Here is a 21,375-nt window from a genome sequence, read left to right on the forward strand (position 1 = left end):
GTTATAGAAAACCTTCTGGTGTTTGGCAGCCTTGCCTAGACCCCTTCTGGGCATTCGATTCACTATTCCCTTTAATTTCTTTTCCAGTAGGGAGTAATTTTCTTTTATCAGTCTGTTATTGATACCCACTTGGATGATTTAATTGTTGAGTGTGGTTTAACCTGTTAACTTGCAGGCCATGTTTTAAATTGAACCAGTTTCCACTTAGGGCTTTAACAAGTTTGAGTAATTTTTAAATTACACTGAAATTGAGTTTTTGCCACCAATTGGAATGCAAAGTTTCTGTTCAGCTACTGACCCATAACCATACATTTATTTCTCAGTAATGTTGTTTCCTAAGATTTGATTGGCTGTGAACGGTGATTTACATAATGGATGTAAGGCTCTTTCTCAGTACAGATGGCATTAAAATCCTTAAATCTGATAGGGTAAAGTCTACAGCAAGATGAAGAGTGTGCATTGCATAACCACTGCTGATGCCTTGTAATAAATGTGCAATGATTATAAAGACACTCCTTGAATGACTACAGTCCTGATATACCCATAACAAAAAGGGGAGCCTCACTGTCTTAAAGGCAGACTTCTATATAGACGGGCTGCATCTTTCTTTTGACAGGGAAAGGAAATAAAGCATAGGTAGAATGTAAAGCTTGTACAGATTATTGTTGAGTTGATGTGCAGCACAACCTTGTCCATCGTTATTCAGAAGCAAATATTGTAGTTCAGCTTACACCAAAATGTGCACTGGATTGCAACACTAATCTGTAGCTGAGCTGCAACATCTGCATGTAGGGTGGGCTGAGGAAGAAAAGGATCTGAGTGCAGCTTTTGATGTATATCTGGAAGTTGTGTTTGTGTTTAAACTGTACCACTTTGAAATAGAGTGATTTTCACCCAAGCTTAAGATACGTAAGTGAGTGATGACAGAAAAGCTGCCCTTCTATCATGATTTTCCTTTCTGCTTGGTCCCTGTGTCCTCAGCTCATTTTCCTTCAATGCCTTGGTCTGCCCAGTCAAAATTATTTTCCTCCAGGTTTGTGTTATGATGCAGGGCTGCTTACACATTTGCATAAAGCTACGGCATGATTTTTGTACAGTTGCACATTCCTCCATGAGATTGGGGAGAGGGAGAGTAAAAGGGCATTTTGGGGGTGTTTCAGGCAAGCGAGTCATGTGCAGAGGTAGCATAGGAGGGGCAGACCTTTTCTGATAAAGAATATCTTATTGATTTCGGGGCACAGGGTTTGCTTCTTAAAAAGCAACAAGGACAGTCTAGAGGTGTTGCATGCATTGTGAATCCACACCACACAAGCTTTGGGTTGCACTAAACTACAAGCGTAGACTAGCTCACAGAAAAGAGTGGTGACAGGTTATGGGGTAGATTGAATGCCAAGTCCAGAGAAAATAGGCAAGTAGCACAGATGGGTTTATAACAGTCAACAGAGCACAAGGGAGAGCTGACGGAAATCAATAACAGCTTGAGGGTCCAATCTGAAACTCATTAAAATTAATGGAGAGAGTCCCACTTACTTTGGTAGCCGCTGGATCAGGCCGAGAGATTTTTCCTTATTAAACTATATGACCAAACTCATAAGTCCTTTAGACTGATACTTCATCAGTCCAACAGACACTTACAGTTCCACGGTTAACAAATGGCCTGCAGGTTATTACATGATCAAAGGTGCCTTAGTTTAATAAGCCATGGGGTTGTTGTTGTTTTTCAAGTTGTTGCTTGGCAGAGGTGGTACAGTTGAGTTGAAAGTAATGGGGTTTGACCTTGGAGATCTAAGTCAACTTGCCCTATGGCCCAGGCCAGCACTCTCCACTCTCCACCCTCCTTCCAGTTTTGAACAGAAAAATATTCTAGCCATGTCCTCATATGGTCTTGTTCTGTTTTACCATTGTTCTAGACTGAGTTGTTTTATGCAGGTTGAGACTGAGGGCCAGTAACTTGCCCAAGCCATTTAGTCAGAACAGGACTGAACATGGATGTGAACCCAATTACAGGTTGAACAATCTAGTCACCTGTACCCTGCCACAGAAGCTGAGCTGGAAAATTGCCATCCACTCCTAGGATACTTTCCTGTACTTTCCTGTCAACTCTTAAGTCTGATTGGAGCAGATTTCAAGGAAATAGATTCTGTCTTGCAGTCATTGGTTGGTGAGGGAAAGCTCTTTTTGTTACAACCTTAACTATTTTTGTTACTCTGTCACCTGGTATGGTCATTTTGTGAGAGCCTTGCAGTTCCCAGGATGGTGCTGCTTATGACACTTCATAATGAAAAACTGGAAACAGGCAGTTTGGGTGGCAGGGAGCATGGATTAGTTTGGGAGAGGGGCATTATAATTTGTGGTTTTAAATGCCAGTCAGGGGCTGACAAGATTACAAATCTTCTACTCTGCTTGGTTGTCCAGTCATGGCCATGCTGAAATTTCTGCTGCTGGTGAACAAAGTTAGCAGGGGTCTGTACTGCTTCAAAAATCTGATCAAAGCTAACAGTGGGACAAATTTAATGTGTGTGCAGGAGAGAGAGAGAGAGAGCACTTGCAGACTGTGTTCTCTTGGTCACACCCCACTGGCCAATGTTAAATTGGCAAAACAGTCTCTGAATGAAAAGCTCATCCACTCATGGTTTGGGTCAATGCAAAGATTTTTGTTTCGTTTTTAAAGAGTTTTCTGACTTTCCTCCAAGTGAGCTTATTCTTTCAATTAAAAAAAATTATACCAGCAACATCAGAAATCAGTAGGATCAGCATAATGATGATAACCAAAAGCTTCCTGAAACAAGAAGTTATTTGCCCACTCCTGATTTTTTAAAAATAATATTTATATTGTATTGAAGTGATTTCAATTAAAAGAAATAAAGTGATACAGAAAAAATAAGGAAAAGTGAGGGGGCAACAACAACAAAGACACACACACACACACACACACACATATATTCTTATATAAAATTGGTAAGTGTTGCTATCCTAATACATATATTAATGTTAATAGCCTATTACATTTTGTATAAAGCCCTTCCAAATATTATCATACTTATCCAAGCAAAGTCTGCACCTGTAAGCATTCTGTTCATAGGTTGTGAGTGATGTCATATCATCAATCCATTGATTAAAGTGGATCATATCTATATTTTTCTAGTTCATCCGTATCAGTCTCTTGGCCGCCATTAGGGCACGCAAAGTCCATTTTCGTTGTCCCGTTGATAATTTCCACACTGCAGGTATATAGTTCAATAGAATATTTTTCCCTGAAAGATTTGACTTTTCCTGCACAGTCATTGTTACACAATCCAGCACCTTCTCACAAAACATAAAAAGTATAGAACACTGTACAAACATATGTTTCAGGGAGGCATTGTCCTTGCCACATCTCCAACACTGAGCTATCTTAGCTAACCCTTTTTTAAAAAGGAGTCCCATAAACTCAAAATATTATTTTATGTTGAAGAAGTCTTCATTTCAAATCCAGTGACACCTTGGGTATCGAGGCTAAAACATTTCCCCACTGTCTGGGAAAGCTTGTAACATTGCAGTCTTGTAGCATTAGTTGCAGCTTGTAACATTAGGGTGCCTGGTGCGCTTTCATCTTCAGCTGCTGTGTTCATGTGCAGTTATTTGAACATGGGGGATCCTTAGGGAAATGGCTTGACCAGCAGACTTGAGAGGTCAAATCTGGGGCTAACAGGAATATCCTCTATCTTTGGATCAGCTTGCCAAGAGAGCAATTCGTGGGTTACAAGGGTGAGAGAACTGCCTGTAATTCCCAAGCAAGGCCTCCCTCACTACAGAAAGCACAGCAAATGAGGCCCAAAGTGACTCTACTCCTGTGATTTATTGCCTTGCCACAGGATGGTTGCCCAAGACTTCGAAGCACCCAGAGGTAAAAAATAGGCACGTCCAGTTTTGCATCGTGCATGTTAACTTGCAAATATATATTAAGATAGTGACAACGTTCCCAGTAAGCGGATAAAAGCTGACAACCCAGTGCTGGTCTGTCATTCAAGCACTGGCCCAAATTACTTTGAAATGAATGCATTTAAAGGAACAATGCACATACATATCCAACATTGGTTGTTCACCTGGAAAACCATATTCTTCCTGGCACATTGGATCAGCATCTTGTTTTAAAAACACTGCCCAGCCTTGGGAGATAAGCATCCCATTAGGTGAGTCAATGGCGGGGAGAGGCCAGAGCTCTTTTAGTTTCCTTTGCATCAGGTAGCTGAGCTGACAGGGAATGGTGTTTGAGAGCCTGAGGGAGCTCTGTGAGGGAGGAGGAGCCCCAGTTTTAGATTTCCTCTGAAGGCATTCCCTCTTGTGAGAAAAGAAGTAAAAACTCCACACAGCACTAAGAGGAGTCTGCATGGAAGAGCAGGGAGAACAGCTAAAGGAGTCAGGATTGGCTGGCTGTGACATCATCAAGCAGCACAGCAATTGGTCCAGCTTCTGTTTGTGTGAGTGTGTTGGCTTTTCCCTTCTGGTTTTGCAGTGCTGACAAATAAAAGTATGATTACAGGAAAGGCCCCATGGCAAACCTGATTAGGCTTCAGTGGTAATAAATAATGCCAATTATTCCATAGGGGAGGGAAAACATTGAGAGGAATTTCCCTCTGGTAATGAGTCGCAGGATTCTGTTTTCATCTTATTTTTATTTGGGTTATGAGAGGTTATTAGGGGGGAGCACTTGGAGAGGGTGATACAGGATTTTGCATGAATATTGATAAATGACAATTACTTGAGCCTCTTCCCTTTCCATCGCCTGAGGCCATGTCTGCTGAGATATACAGGCAGGACTCGTAGTAATCTTTGTGTATGTGTTCATGTGGGGGCAAACGAAAAAGGAATAAAAGCTTTGTTTGCATCCTTCGCACTAAAAGGAGGGGACTGATTTAGAAGCCAGGGTACTACAGTAGCGAAACGAAAAAAGCTGCTTTTGATTCTGCAAGCTGTAACTTGTTGTAAAATGCCACTGCGTACGCACATACCTTTTATTAAAAGAGAATTCAGACTTTTGAGTCAAAGAGCCTGAGATGTTCACAAAATGTTAAGCATCATTTAGAAACAGACGTAAGGCAGTTCCACTACATGGAGCAAAGGCCAGTCTCCATGCAACACAAGGCGCTTGGCTCCACACACCCCTTCCAACATTGTACAGACATTTATCAATTGACTACCACTGCAAGGTGGTTTCTCTCATTGAGACCACATCATCTGCTCAGAACATTACAGATCAGTAGGCTAGGGAAGCAGGCAATGGAAGCAGAAAACGTCTTTTTTTTGTTATCTTTATTTATTTTTATTGTATTAATTCCCCTGAATGGTTTACAAGAAATCTTAAAATTATCAGAAAACCCCCCAGTTAAAAACAAGTAATTTAAAACATTTAAAAGATAATTAAAGTGAACTGTAAAAGATTAAAGCACATCAACATCTATGTGTCTGGATAGACCTACCTAAACAAAAATGTTTTAAGCAGGTGCTCAAAGGAGTACAGGGAAGGCACTTGCCTGGTGTCAACAGACAAGGAGTTCCAAAGTGTAGGTACTGCCGCACTAAAACATCTATCTCCGGGTCATGGGTTCGAGCCCTGCATTAGGCAAGAGGATTCCTGCATTGCAGAGGGTTGGACTAGATGACCCTTGTGGTCCCTTCAAACTCTGTAATTCTAGGATTCTGTGATTCCTATGTTCCTTTTAAGACTTCTGCCTGACTTCTTGGAGAGATAATTAAAGGAGGCTTCTGGTCAAGGTTGACAGGGGTAGGATAGATGGACCATTAGTCTGATTCAAAATAAAATCAAACTTTGTATCATATTGCAGGAGTACTCATGGATCCATTTGTGCAATTTGATTATATACTGTGATGTTTGCAATGCAGGAAAAAGCCTCCACTTTCTGGACTATGCCTTAAGATTTCATGATCAGGGAGTTTTTTGCTTCCCCCTCCCCAAACACATATATGCACTCCATACGCACATACTTACAGAAATATCCTTTTAGGAACCATGCTTCAAGAAGGATCTGCAAATCTACTATCTTCAGAAGGGCTGTAGCCTTTGTTAGCTGCCATTCTAAATGGGTCTGGAACAATATTTCTGATATGCCGTGTACTGCACAGTTCTTCTTCTTTCATCTTCCCTGTTGGCATATGTGGCTCTGTGTGAAGCACTTTCCCTCACTCGTTCACCAAAGCCACTGCCTTATTTAATCCTCCTTTCCAGCCAATGTGTAGAAAGCCCCAGGGGCATTTCAGTCTGTAGAACAATGAAAGGGTATTGTGTCCTCTTTCACCTACAGACCGAGGAGGTGACACCTATCATGTAAGACATGGAACCAGAGAGATCAGCTGGAAAGGAACCAAATGAAGTTTATTTACCCTGCAATGTTCCATTAAATGCTGAGCAATTAGCACATGTTGTGGGGTTTTGCTTTTGTTTTCTTTCACTTTAGCACAAGGGGGTTCTTTTTCCATATTAATTAGATCATCCAGGCTGTTGGTCTCTTAAAGAAATTGCATCTAACATCCATTGCTCCACTAATCTCTCTGCCTTTTATGTTGGTTTTTAGCAAATGGAGACTGGGGGACAATGCAGATGTTTTATATATAATAATAATAGTTCTGCTTTGAGCTGAACTTACCTTAGCACATGTCCACATTCCTTGTTTGTCATGGGTAAATGATTATCTGAGGCATCAGCAGAACATATTTGAGCTGTGCCGTCTACTGTGACAATATATGAAAATCAGTACTGTGTATTGTTACTTGACTGAAAATTGCTCCAAACATTCCTCACTACAGAAATGTATGTGCACAGAAAAACCATAAATCTGACATCATGCTTGTCACATGATATGCCCTTGTGATCTTCAATATCTGCTCCCCCTTTCCCAAAAGTAAGGCTTTGAAGCCTCTGAATACCAGTTTCTGGGAATCACAGGTGGGCAGAGTACTGTTGCACTCAGGCCCTGCCTGGGTGCTTCCCACAGGCATCTGGTCGGCCACTGTGAAAACAGGCTGCTGGACTAGATGGGCCACTGACATGCTCCAAGAGGCTCTTCTTATGATCCTAGCACAGGTAGGGAAGCCATATGGAACCCCTCCATCATTTTATGCAGCCCTCAGCACTTCTCCCTGCATCCCCGCACTTCTGTGGAGCGCACCTTCCTCTGCCGTGTGCAACTGGGCCCAGACCTCCCCTTCCTCCCACCTGCTTGCCTCTCATGCCCTGCCCCCATGCAAGAAGTTTCTGTCCACTAGCCCCCATCCCCACCCGCTCGCCTCTCCTGCTGGCCTGCCTGCCCTTCCTCAGCTGCCCTGCTTGGAAATGGCACTGAAAGCTGTGAGACAAGCCAGGAAAAGAGGGTGGCACCCGGCTGCGGAGGAGGTGGCTGCCCAAGAGAGGGAGGGAGATGCCAACTTGCAGAAAATATTGGGCAGGCCCATTCCCCCTAAATATTTTAGGGGGGCAAGGGACCAGGGCTCTGATGGTCACTGGCTCTGGCTCTGCCCACCAAAGGATTACCTCTGAGGAAATGTAACTTCTAACGGTTATACACCACTGGTTTTAAGTTCTTTTTTTCTTAATGTTCACAAATTCATTAAATAGTCTTTTTCACCCCAATAATTTCCATAATGCAGAAAAAAACAATAAACAAGCTTATTTTTTAGAAGGCAGTGTTGCTATCTAGACTGATATAAATTTCACCCTGAGAGGATGAGTCAAACACTCTGGAACCTTGCAGGGATGTTATCAAGGGATGACTAGCAACTGCTCATTATTCTGAGCTACATTTTTGTTAAGCTTCTATTTTCATGTCCAAATGTGCAGTTTCATCGAACTGGGATGGGCTAGCTCAGGCACTGCGAAGCTCCCTGTAGACTTTAAAAAAATCACTAGGACTTTTTCACAGCTCACTCCCATATGTTCAGGACTTACGACAAAAAGGGGTGTTGGTACTGAGCCTACTGTGGAAACCACCTTGAAAAGTTGAAGTGTGTTTTGACTATTCCAAACCAAAAGTCAAATAAATAATTTCAAGTCAGTCATACTCTTTATAATAATCCTCCTACCTGGAAAGAGTGGGGTCAGTGTTCTATGACAACCTATTGGGTCCCAACCTCAAGAACCCTAGTAGTCAAAGTTATCAAAGGCTGCTAGATGTCCTGCCAGGAGCAATGGGATGCAGTTACTATGAGTGAACTCATGACCAGCAAGCTCAGAGCTCGTCCACACTTTGATTTTCCCCCCTGCCTAGAATGCATGGGTCTGAGAGTTTTTCACTTGACCTGTGCCTTCTAGGTATGGGTCCAAGCAGTTTTCCATTTGCCCTGCCGCTTTCCCTGGGTAAACTCTCTCTTTACTGCTGAATTTGAGCAAATATCAGCCTGCAGAAAACCCAATTGACGTTTGCTCCGATTCAGCAGTAAGGAGTAGGTTTCCTCTGGGGTGCAGCAAGAGAAATGGAAGTTTAGGCAAGCCTTTAAGGTCAAAGTGAGAAAGGCAACATCCAGCTGATCCTGGAGCTGCAGACTGACCAGCCACTCAACTATCATTCCCTGAAAAGAAAAGCTGGGAATAGCGCTCATAGTGGATAGTCAGCACCAAGGAGCTGAGTGATTGTCTATTTGAGATGGGTGGTGTTGGAAGGGGCACTGATAATGGTAGCAATCTTCCTCGTTTTCTTTTCATCAGCTAGAGCGGGCATAGATCATGCTGTCATCATCTGGTCGCTGTTATAAACAAGCCAAATCCATCAACATCCTGAAATGCTACTTTTGATTTGATTTGCACTCCCCGCTTCAACAAATGGAGAGAACTCTTGGTGTCCAGTGCTGCCCAGGTTTGGTTTCCTTTGGAATGATGTCAAGGGAGACTTACTGGCATTTTGAAATATCTGCACTTACATACACATGTACCAGGTGGAGCATAGGTGGAGGCTCAGAGCAGACATCCCAAAATCTTCTAGAGAGAACCTAAGCCTTTATTCCCAATGGAGGTCTCTCCTTTCAGAAGAGCCCAGGAGTTTGGGTCAGTCTCCTTAAGAAAGGGTACGTTCTTGGCTACTCTTCCAGGACCATTGAGAAAATCCTCAGCAAACCTACAGGTTCCATTAACCCCTCTCCTGTACAGTCTTACAATTGTGAATCACAGGATGGGAAAGTACTCCAAGAGGATATCTATCCCAATCACATAACTCTTTTCAAAAGTATTATCTTCCCACCCCAATTTCTTTTCTTTTCTTTTTAATAAAATAGAGAGAAGTGTGGCAGGAAGTAACGCTTGAGTCTTGTTTTCTCCCAAGCCAATGAGATCAATTGGAAGCAATTACAGAGCAAATGAGCCTCATATTTTGCCAGGTGGCTTTTGCCTGAGGAGTAGGGACTGCTCTCTGTCTTAACCCATGACCTGCTCCTCTCTTCACAGCCACAGGGATTTAAAACCAGAAAACCTATTGCTGGATGAAAAGAATAACATCCGGATAGCAGACTTTGGGATGGCGTCACTGCAAGTCGGCGACAGTTTGCTTGAAACAAGTTGTGGGTAAGTTGCAATGAGGCCATAAAGCAGAGGTGGCTAGCCAGTCAGTGACTACTAGTCCTGATGACCAAATCAGAATTCCAGGTTCAGAGGTGGCATGGAAGGGGGCTATGCCCTCCTGTGCTGTTGGTGGGCTGCCCAGAGGCAAGTGGGTTGTTGCTGTGGGAAACAGGACCCTAGTCTATGTGGACCTTTGGTCTTATCCAGCAGGACTTATCTTATGCTATATTCATCCCTTCCCATCTTAAGAAGACTCTGCAGTATTGGGGGGGGGGCAGGATGTAGATGGGCTCCTGGTAGTTCAGCAGTGCCAGGGTACATTGTCTGCACAAACGCAAGTCTCCAGTATGTACTTCCTAGTGCAACACAGAGGTTAATTTTCCTAACAGAAATGAAAACCACATCTCATCTTGACAAGAAACAGCTTGGACTGTTAAGAGGTGGGATACTGATAACCTCAATCACCTGTAACAAAACATCCCTTCCCCGCACTGCTTTTTGTTAACTTAAAACAATAAGCATCAAGCTTCCAGGCTTGGAATCTGAGGTTTTTAATGCAAAAGTCCTGGAGAGATTTCTTTCGAATTTTTGTGAGATGGCTTCCACACGCTGTTCCACTCACAGTGGGAGAGAGTGGCATGCATTGCAGTAAATAAATGAAACTTCCTACACATGCTTACATAACAGACCTTTTTTTTTTTTTTTAAAGCACCCAACCAACCACCACCACAACAAGCAAAGTTTTGTTTTCCTTTGCTGCTCTGGTTTCATACTGTATATAAACAACGAATTGCAGTTCAAATGCAACCATTAAAAGCCTACAGGCATATGCATTTATGAGTTTCTACAGCAGAGGAGAAATCCCCACCCAAAACACCTAAAAATAGAAAGCAGAGCTGTTTAAATATGCTTTTAAAATCCCCAAAGACTATAATAGCCAGATTTTCCCTTGTGTTTAGACTACTATGGAGACTCAATTGCAGGTTTCCCCGAGGAATTTAGACTTGCTATTTATGGAACCTCTGTACGCTGCCACCACCTACTGGTAGTAATGAAGAACTCGACTGACCCCACTGCTGTTGTCCAGTAAGCAGCACTTTCCAAGATTTTTTCTTTCTTTCTCATGGTTGCAAAGAGATCTGGAAAGTAAGCAGTCTGGTAGGCATCAGTGGCACACAGCAGCAAATGCAGAGACTTGTAATTTGTACTACTGATATTTAACTTGCTTCTTGTAACAGCAAGCCCATAGAATGGTACAGAACCCAGGTGAGAACAGAGGCAAGAGGGTTTCCATATTTTTCTAAGGCATGTTCCTCAAATATTTACCTGGAACCAGTGCTTTTCTTCTGCTGGTACTGTGTACCCTTGAGTACCCCCCAAAAAAGCACTGCCTGGAACACTCATTCAGCAGAAATGGATTCTGTTAACATACTCTTCTTATGCAGAACATTTAATATCCCACCAACTGAGCTTGTGGGTTCTCACATCAGCTTACAAAATAACAATAAAAATAAAGGCAATCTACATGTAACAACTGAAGCAACATTCATATAAACACCGAAAGACCAAAACAACAACAACAACAACCAAACAGCTGCACAGATCAAGCAGCAGGACCCCATATATGAAACCAATTCCAACACAGCAGCTAAAAGACCTCCTGAATTAAAAGGTCACAATGCATCTCCTGAAAAGATGGATGGGACCTGTCCAGCAGCTCCACAGTGAAGGTACCATTACTGAGAAGGTGCTGGTTGTAATAGCTTCTGATCACACACAATCTTAAGGCACGAAAGAGGTCCTGTGGGAGAACCTGACCATTAGAGTATCCAGGGACGTAGAAATGGGGAAGGTGACTTAGGAAGGGTCTATGAGTAAAGCAGGGGCTTCCTTGGGTTCAAAATATCCCTCAACGAGCACATAAATTGGAACGGCAGCTATGCTAACCAGCTCACTTCATCTTTCATGTAGAGGGCTATGCAGAATGCACACACATCGTTCAGTGGAAATAACTATTATGTCACTGTCTTAAACTTCAACATGGCTCCTTTGAGCCAGTGAGCCCATTCAGTTTATGAGCATGTTGGTGAGCAGAGGGTGGGAACAAGCTCATTAATTAAAATCTTTGCTTGGGATTTACCTGTCAGTCTCTTTAGTCTGTCTGTTATGCTGCCTTGGTCTCATTCTTAACTGTTAGTGTCTTGGCAATTTGGGCATCATTTGGTAATCCCTACTTTGGACACATATCTTGCAGCAGAACCATAGATGGTGGTATGATGATGATGATGATCATCATCATTATTATACCCCAGCCATCTGGCTGGGTTTCCCCAGCCACTCTGGGCGGCATACAGCATATATAAAACATAGTAAAATAAAAAACTTTTCGATACAGGGCTGCCTTCAGATGTTGTCTAAAAGTTATGTAGTTCTTTATCTCCTTGACATCTGAAAGGAGGGCATTCCACAGGGAGGGAGCCACTACCGAGAAGGCCTTCTCCCATTTATCTCCTGAACCATATTTTAAGTCAGATTCACCATAGCAGGGATGTTGACCTGGTGGCCTCCCTATGCTGTTGCCACAACTGCGGCAACTCCAAGCAGCGTGTCATATGGTCAGGGGTGATGGAAGCTGTAGTCCAGCAATGTTTGAAGGGCCAAAAGGTCAGCCACCCTCCATTTCATTGCTTTTCATTGCCTCTGCTCTATCCACACCTTCTTTTCCAAATGAAAGAATCTATGTAGTTCAATTGGAGCCTTTCCCCCCCCTTTTTTTTTAAAAAAAATCACTTCCCAATTTTAGATTGCCCTGTAGGTTCATACAAGTTAGGAGCTAACCGGCAGGTAATGTAGCAGATGGCACTGTCAGCCCAGCCTAGAATCTCAGAGGGCAAACGTGCTAATCTGTGGGTAGTGCTGGAATTCAAACCTCAGAGCCTGGAGCAGAACAAAGCCCCGTGTTGCTGCCTTAAAATGCACTAATAAAGAAATCAATGGAAAGGAAGAGACGTGAATGTAATAAACACAACACAGCAGCTCTGCGATCCCCTGCTTTGCTGATACATTTTAAGCACCATCACTAGGCCTCCATGTGAGCTATTACACCACTTCATTAATTCTCCTGGCATGTAGCCCAGCATGGCTGATACTGGTGCCTTGCGTTGTTGTATCTGGTAAGGGAGGAGTGAGGGATGCACAGTGTCATGCCACACAATTTCAAACATGGGAGGGGGAGTGAAGGATGGAGGGGAAGTCAGAATTCTGACCAGTCTTCTCCTAGGGCCCTTAGTTAAACCTGCATCAGAGCTTTTCACAGGAACAGTTTCGCCTATGCTTTGTCCTCAGTGTGGAGCCAGTGCTTGCAGACATCTTTTTTTTTCTTCAAGTGAATCCTGAAAGAGCCATTAAATCTTAACAGCTACATACTCCTGTGTGCTCAGAAGTTGATTTTCTAGCAGAGAGAGAGAGAGAGAAAGAGAGAAAGGAAATATGTGTTGGATAACAGTATGCGCTATTGATGGCCGCAAAAGGAATCTCCAGTTAACTTTTATTTGGTGAACTGTAGGGATCAAATTGTGTTTGATGCTGCAGCGAAGCAGATATTCTGTACTGCTGGAGTGTAAAAGTTCAAGTGCTCTGTTAAAGACTTTTCTATACAGATCAAGCCTGTCCACCCCAGTGTCCTCTTAGGGAAAGATCCATTAGGTCATCCACCTCTGGCTGGCTTTAGAAAGGCTGCAGTATGTAGCCTTGAACATTACCTTTAGGCAGCTGCTGCTTTGTTTTTTGTTGTTGTGGGATTTATTTATTTATTTATTTACTTTTTTACATTCCATCATTCAGTTATAGCTTTTTCTGGGATTTATTCATTAGATCAGCACAGATTGTTTGCTTCTAACGCTGATGTCTATAGATAAAAACATCCCTGGAGGAAACGATAAAAAGTGCAGTCTTGATTGTTTTTTATATATCTTGGAGAACATTGAATAGGGAAGGTGGGGAGGAGAAGCAGGCTAGCGTTTTCGTTGACATCATTTGCCACTGCCTGATTTGACTGCACATCAAGCCTTGATCGCAATAAATCCCTCATTTCTGGAACCCTCCGCTGCTCACATCTTCATAGGGAGGGCAGAACAGTTTTAAACATGTGCACACACATACATGCAACTGAGGGGAATAATGTGCCACATTTGAGGTTTGTTGGGAGAATGGCAACCCCTGAAGCTCTGCTTACTGTAGAAATCACACACCCGGGCAAGTTTCATGCTGATGAGCTGGTCCCTGAAGCACAGGGGTAATTCAGCAAGACTTTGCATTTCTCCAAGAGCCAGGGAGGCCCATGAGCAAACAGCAGAGAGTGGATGGAGCTGGGGAGTTGGCACGATGCAGCTTTTATTAGTTCAGATTTCTTCATTCTCTCGCTTGCCTTTACCTTCCAGGCAAAGAAAATTCAAGGCAATTAAATGCTGGGAAGGCTCTCCCATCTGTCCCAGAGCCACTTCTCCACCGCATGATGCTTTTATGATATTGCAGATTGCTAGTTATAGCCCCCTGGTGCTTGACTGTCACCAGGGGGAAAGTCAGGATGGCTTTGTTATGATGAAGGTATCTGGCTGGGACACGGTAACTTTCTGTTTTGCCACAGACCCTGTGTTGACCTGGAATTAGCTGCAAGTCTCCAATGGTTTGACTTCACCCCCAAAGGTGTGCTCTTCCATTGCTTCCCGAGACAGAAGGATGCCAACAAAGCTGCAGTGGTACAGCTGGTGCAGTGATGGACGTTCTTTCCTTTCGTCCCCTGCTTTCCTTAGTTAGATCACAAGCCTCTTTGGATCAGGTCCTAAGACATCTTCAAGAAATTTATAAATATTACCTAACATATGACTGTGGTTTAACTGTCCCCTTCCACACCCCCTCCAGACTCAGGAATTACTGTAATGTATTCATAACTGCATTTACTTGGGTCCTTTGGATGAGAAACATGACAGTTAAATATACTAGAAGCTGGGTTGAATGTGTAGCACATACATGCCTTAGGATCATATCTGCTCTCCTTGTTGTGGCTGTTGCACTTTTTTTTCATTCTTAAAGGGGCTTTGCTTGTTTGTATACATAGTTGCTCTGGAGCTACACACAATACATTGAATGCATATTATTCTTTCCCCACCCCAAGAATCCTGGGAACTATAGTTTATCCCTCACATATTTAGTTTCTAGCACCCTTCACAAACTACAGTTCTCAGGATTCTTTAGGGGAAATGATGTACTTTAAATGCTTGGTGTATTCGCAGCCTGTGTCTATGATATGTATCACTCTCTCTGCTGCAGACAGACACACAAATGCATATTCATGTAAGTGGGGACTGGACTCATTTTAATTTAAGCTAATTCAAGTCCTGGCTATATAATAAGTATATAAAGGTAACTGCCCTTGTAGAAGGAAAGGGGTTTTGCTTGGGGCTGTGGGATCTTAAAATGGCATGCAAAAGGTCTTCTAACATAAATGCATTGTGCAAATATATACCAAGTATCTCTAACCTCTCTTATGATATAATTAGTTATAATTTGGTTGTAAAATATATAAAATATAGAAAATTGATGCAACAAGGTCCCGTTAAAAGATTCTCTGGCCATCAAGGCCTGAGATTAACCATCAACAGAGAAGCAAGGTGAGCTAGGAGCCTCAGCTGGACAGCTCTGTGAGGCAAACATTCTCTTTAAAAAGTAAAGACTTGAGCAGGAGAACTTCCCAGAGGCTTGTGCCTCATGTTAATTAGCATTAGAGGTGCTATTTCCCTTCCAATCGCCAACATTCCTTAGGCCTGGAAATTGTAGAGGTGGTTATTGAGGGTTTTGTCATTTTCTCACTTCCTTTTTGCTCATGTTAATCTCCTGGAAATTTAACTCCTCTCCCCCACTCCTTTTTTATTTTCAGTTTGCACAGTTACCACTTCTCCTTTTTTCTTATCATAGCTTGGGTGGGGGAATGAGTCCCCTGATATAAAGGAATTGCTGCGGGCAGCCAGGCTGATTGGGAAACAAGCTGTAGCACTAAGTCTCTGTGCTGCTTCACACAAAATCCCTCTGCTCAAAGTGAGCAGTAACTATGATGAAGTTGACACATCTATGTGGCTTGTTTCCACCCTAAACCAAATCCTCAAAGAAGCATTCTCTACAGAATAACAATTATAAAAATGGTGTGGCTGGTGAGAGGTCCTTTACTAACTGTTTTTGTGCAGCAGCGTTTTGCATCAGTGCCTCTGTAGGGAATCCTTGCCCTCATTCAGCAGACTACGAATATATGGGAGAGATGAAATGATTTGTTCCAGTTTTATTCTGATACCGGTGGTGGTGTAGAACTGTACCAAAAGGGCTGCATCTGCACCACCTGGCGCCATTCCTCCCCTCTCCTGACATACTGTGAGCAGCTGGTAGACTCCCATGCATCATTCCAAGAGAGGCTTCTGATCAGGGCTCTGTTTCTGTGTGTTTTTGTAGGGAAGTCAGCACCTCAGAGGCAGACTCTTGATTTTTCAAAACTGCTGTTGTGTTCGCCTAAGTTCAGATCACTTCAGTAAAATTAAATTTGTTATCTAAAACTGTAGCTGCCTTTCCATCCATAGAACCACAGAGTTCTATGGTTGGAACTCTGTACTGACTCCCCACCGCACTCCCACTATATTCCTCATTATGTTCAAGAAGATTGCCTGCTCAAAGGAAACATGGAAACCTTATTTAAGAACATAAGAACAGCCTGCTGGATCAGGCCAACAAATGGGGTCTCCATATAGAAAATCCACCGTGCAAGTTGCACACTCTTTGGTTTTCTTCTCTGATGGCTCTGTACCTGGATCCAGTATCCTATTCTCCCAGTGGCCAACCACTTGCCTGTGGGAAACCAGTGAACAGAACATGAAAGAGCACCCTCCCCTCGCATGATTTCCAGCTACCGGTATGGTATTCAGAAGCACTGCTGCTTCCGACTGTGGAGGTATAGCACACCGCCACTGGAGCTATTCTTCTGCTGCTCTTTTTCATGTGTGAATTGTAAATGTTCACAGAGCAGCAGAGGAATGTACTTGGAAAAGAAGGGGCACAGTAATCCAGATAGAAATGTACACTGGATGCTTACTTCTGTAGGCATCGTACCCAAGTCAAGATGTTCCTCTACTCCCAGGCATTTGATGGGGTGAGATGGTGGCTGTAATGATTTTCTCTTATGTTTTGTCTGCTGGGGTTATGTCACTTATTATTTTGTTGTATATTATTGCCTTGCTTTAATTTTTGTGTATTTTGATCTGCTGTAAGATGCCTTGAGACTTTATTTTTAGAAAGAAAGAAGCATTTCAGGAATTTTATAAATGAAACTAATAATAAACAAAACTAATAGGAAAAACAGAAATCATTGCCTGAATTGCAGCACCTTCAGTTCCCTACATTACAACTGTCCCTTTAGACATTTCCAAGCAGCCCTTTGCAGATCCAGAGGTCCTCTTTTTTATATATAGGTAAAGGCCCTGACAATTAAGTACATTGAAGATACATGTTTGCAACTGGAAGGTGTGCTTCAGATTTATCAATAAGTTCTGCATTGTTGTATTTTGGTAGGGTCTCTCCAATTTTTAAATGATCGTATGTTTTGTTTTGTATTTCACCTACCCATCCACCCACATTTACTGTAAGCCATGCAGAGAATTTTATGTTATGGGGTGGCAAGACCACCTATTTAGTACTGCTGGTTTCCCATGTTGACATTTCTTGGACTTCTGAGATGATTCTGTGCAGGTGATCCCATAATAATGTGTGAACCAGATCTAAAATGCTTATTTCCTGAACCCAAAAACTTGCATGTTCCAACTCAGTCTCATGTCCATTAAGTCCTGCTGCTGCTTTTTCTACATGGTGCTTAGAGAATAACTTGCACCTAAATATTAGTAAGACAAAGGAGATGGTGTTGGACTTCTGGAAGAAGAGAGGGGAACCTGCCCCATTGTATATTGGGGGGGGGGGGCTGTGTGGAGAGAGTCTCCTCCTTTAAATTCCTGGGAGTTTACCTTAGTGAGGACTTCACTTGGAAAATCAACATAACTCAGGTGGTCAGAAAGGCCCAACAGAGACTCCATTTCCTCAGGGTCTTGCGAAAGAATAATGTTAAACAACAATTGACGAACTCCTTTTACCGGTCCACAATAGAAAGTGTCCTTTCATATTGTTTCACAGTGTGGTATGCTGGCTTGATAGCCACAGACAGAAAGTCTCTACAGTGGGTGGTGAACACAGCACATGATATCATGGGCTGTCCCTTGAGTCCGCTAGATGACATCACAAGGGATCATTGCCTTAGGAGAGCGAGGAAAAATTATCAGGGATGACTCACACCCCAGCCACCACCTCTTTAATCTTCTACTCTCGCGCAGGAGATATAGAAGTATAATCAGCCATACCAACAGGCTAAAAAATAGCTTCTATCCGTGGGCTGTTAGGCTGTTGAACGGAAAATAACATAGCGCAATTGACTTGCAAGATTGTGTGTTGTTCGATAAGCACACAGAGTGCAACGAGACTGAGTGTTTGGGGAAGAGGGAGGCTCATTTAATATCATTGTACACAGGTTGTACAATGACAATAAACATATTATTATTATTATTATTATTATTATTATTATTATTATTATTCTGTGGACATGGGGGTTTGGAAGGCATAGTTTACAGCAGAGAAGCTTTAAGCAGTAGGAAGCTGCTTAATCTGTCCCCAGCCTGCCAGTTTTCCTCAGCTGTGCTCTCTACCAGCTACTTTTCTGACCCGTGCTTGGTATGCAGTTCCACCCTGAGAGTTACAGAATGGGACTGTGCCACCAAATCGTTATGCTTCATTCTCAAGCCAAGGCCTGCAGAATGGCATTTCAGAGTCCCATTGCTGTCTACGGTGTTTGCAACTGAGGGAAGACAACCTCCATCTCCCTGCAAAGAAAAAGAAAAACCCCAGAAAACAAGAAACGTTCCTAATCCTCATGCCTCTTCCAATGTACCACAACAGAGGCTGCTGGCGAAAACTGCTTCTTGATCTTGCTGAATGATATTGTTATTGAAGACGCTGTGCAGATTGTAGCGTTACTGCCTGGAGATGCAGCAGAAAAGACGAGGATATGCCTAGGGGGAAGAGGCAGGGATAAAGTTGCTTAGATGCACATGCACTGAATAATTAGTGATAAGAGCCAAAGAAATATTCATGACTTTGTAGGAAGATAAATAGATTTTTGATTAAATTTGGATTTTCTTTTCTAAAGCAGTCAAAGCTGTTTGGTGATTGGCAGCATGGAAACGATTTTTCTGTGCATCCTAGTTGGCCTGAGGAACCCGTTTAGAGCTGTGAGCCAAGATAAAGCTGGAGATATACAGTTGCTGTGAATTGGCAGGAAATTTAGAGTGGATATGCCAAGAGCTCATGTTGCTGTCACAGCAGTTGAGGTGCAGCTGTTGAGTGGTCAGGTTAGCCTGATTTCTCTTTCCTATTTCTCCCTGACCCCCTGTTTCATCTGTATATAACATTAGCCACAGCATTTCTTTACTTCACCAGCAATTGAAAACACAAAACCCTTACTTTATTCTGTGTGGTTTAATGACCTTTTTAAACCACACCTAGAAGATCTAATGACTGGGATCATACCCTTGGTTGAAAGTAATTGATTGCATGCTCCAGCAGGGACAATCCTTGCAGTGGGAGAAAGAATCCATTCATAGTACCATACTAGGTTGGTGGAGCTCAGGCCAGACACAGTGGTTTTGTCGTTGGGGCCCAAAGTAAGAATCATGCAATAATACAATAATACCTGATTGCTTTTGAATATGAGGAATACATTGGCTGTGATGTGCAAGACCCATGAACTGGATCGCCCGTGTCTTTTCTTTTCTAAAAGCTGTGGCAAGGGACAATTTGAATTAGAGCTGCGACCCTGATGGAGGGGAACTCTTCCCCTCATTTCCCTGTCTTAAATTGATTTCTCCTAAAGGGAATGTTGTTCCCATGGGGGAGAAATATAAAGGTACCATATTTCCCCTTCTTCAGTGCTACAGTCCCAATCCAAAATCACACACACACATTATGAGCAATTTGATTTTTTAAAAGTAGTTGCGATCTCTTGTATCTAATTTGGTCCAAACACTCAGTGCCCTATATTTCTGTCCACACATCCTTTTGCCTGTATGAAATAGGAAGTTTCAGATAATTTGAATGTGTTTGTGTTGTTACTATGAAGTGAAGCCCTTCCTTTGGGACATCTCTTCCATAATAGTGATAGGAGGCATTTATGCTATACCAATAACATTCCAGTGAATTTGTGCAAGGATGTGGCACAGAGATACAAGCATAATGGTCTGAAGCTGGCATTATGCACTGTGTTATTATTTCATCCCATAAGAATATATGCACAGTAATCACTTCCTGGTAATCTGCCATGTGATGGTAAAAAGAAAAAGTCTTGTTTGAAATCTGCATACATTATTAGAATTGTTTGGATCTCTCTTGCTTTGTCAGGCTGCTTCTAATGAAGGCTATAAAGCAAATGGCTACTGCTATATAATTTCCAGGATGCAAAATTATTACGTGGCAGGTTGGAATGAATAATTGATTTCAGGGAACTGTTTCTCAATTAGTTGCCAGGCAGGGAGCACAGCAGCAGACAGTGGTCTGAGCACATGTTATGTTGGTGGGGGTTGCTGCTGCTGCTGTCCAATTTTTCCCCCTCACTGCTTTGATGGGCCATATGTAGAAATCATGGATCAGCAAGCTCTTTTGACCAGTAAAAACTGGAAGAGCAGAAGAAATAGGCTTAATGATGGCTACGCAATACAATTCAAGAGCACAGCTATGTATTATTTAGAGCAAAATATTCTCCAGCTTCCTCTTGGTGAAGAAGAAATTCTTTTAAGGCACTCTGAAGATAAGAAGCATAAAGGAAAGTGTATTGGTTAATGCATACAACAGTGCCATGCTTTGCTTCTGTATCAATCAAACACGTGGCCCAAAGGGAGGCAAATACTTTGGGCAGACAGGCAGATAATAGACAGGAATACAGGAGGTAGACTGAAGCAAAGCAAGCCTAAGATCATTAATATACTAGCTAGGTCCTGATGGAAAATCTGCTTGCTTCTCTCAGATATGCAGTGCCCAGACTAAAGGAAAACAGCAGATATGTCAGCTTTATAATAGCCCTTTGGTGTGTTTCTGGCTCCCTGGAGCCAGGATGGTTTGGGGCTGTTCTACAAGTGCCTCAACGTGAACTACCTGTAGCTCCCTCCTTCAGCCAGAGTCCCCAGTAAAACAGGAAGCTAGTGCTTAATCTGCAGGGCTCCCAGTCTAAGCACCACAGTACCCAACAGTGTCATCTCATGCCATAATATTTTAAGTGGAGGCATTTGAGGGATTTGCTGATGACAGATTTAGGGACTTGTTAATTTGGATGTGCTCCTAGCTTGTTTTATGAGCAGAAATGAAATCTATTGTCAGAATAGTGAGGTATAATGACTTTTGGTTGATACTGACCTGTCTTTTGGCTATCGTGCTTTTCGGATATATAAATTTTGCCCATTTATTTTAGTACTTCACTGTACTATTAATATTGTTATGGCCAAAGGCCTTCTATAATAAATGTGTATTAATTCAGCCATTCATTCATATTCAGCTGTGAGTCACTGGCTGACGACATCTGCCAGTTTTAAATGGTTAGTGACAACTTTCCTGTTCTTTCAGCCTATTTTTAATAATCTTACAGCAGCTGGGACAACTTTAGAATTTCCCTGATACTGCTTGAATGGTAGGTAGAGCTGGCTCTG

At 42.5% G+C, this 21,375-nt stretch overlaps 1 protein-coding gene across 18 annotated transcripts in view; it reads left to right on the forward strand.

Moving 5' to 3' along the window:
- The window catches only part of BRSK2 (BR serine/threonine kinase 2), a 380,957-nt gene that overhangs the window by 280,176 nt on the left and 79,406 nt on the right, over window positions 1-21,375 (forward strand). For all 18 annotated transcript variants that reach the window (XM_083424840.1, XM_083424835.1, XM_083424845.1 and 15 more), the window contains exon 5: window positions 9,431-9,547. In XM_083424840.1, the coding sequence (XP_083280966.1) occupies window positions 9,431-9,547 (117 nt within the window). The remainder of the gene's footprint in view (window positions 1-9,430; window positions 9,548-21,375) is intronic.

This window comes from Podarcis tiliguerta (genome assembly GCF_965153285.1).
Source record: "Podarcis tiliguerta genome assembly, chromosome: 1".
Taxonomy (NCBI): domain Eukaryota; kingdom Metazoa; phylum Chordata; class Lepidosauria; order Squamata; family Lacertidae; genus Podarcis; species Podarcis tiliguerta.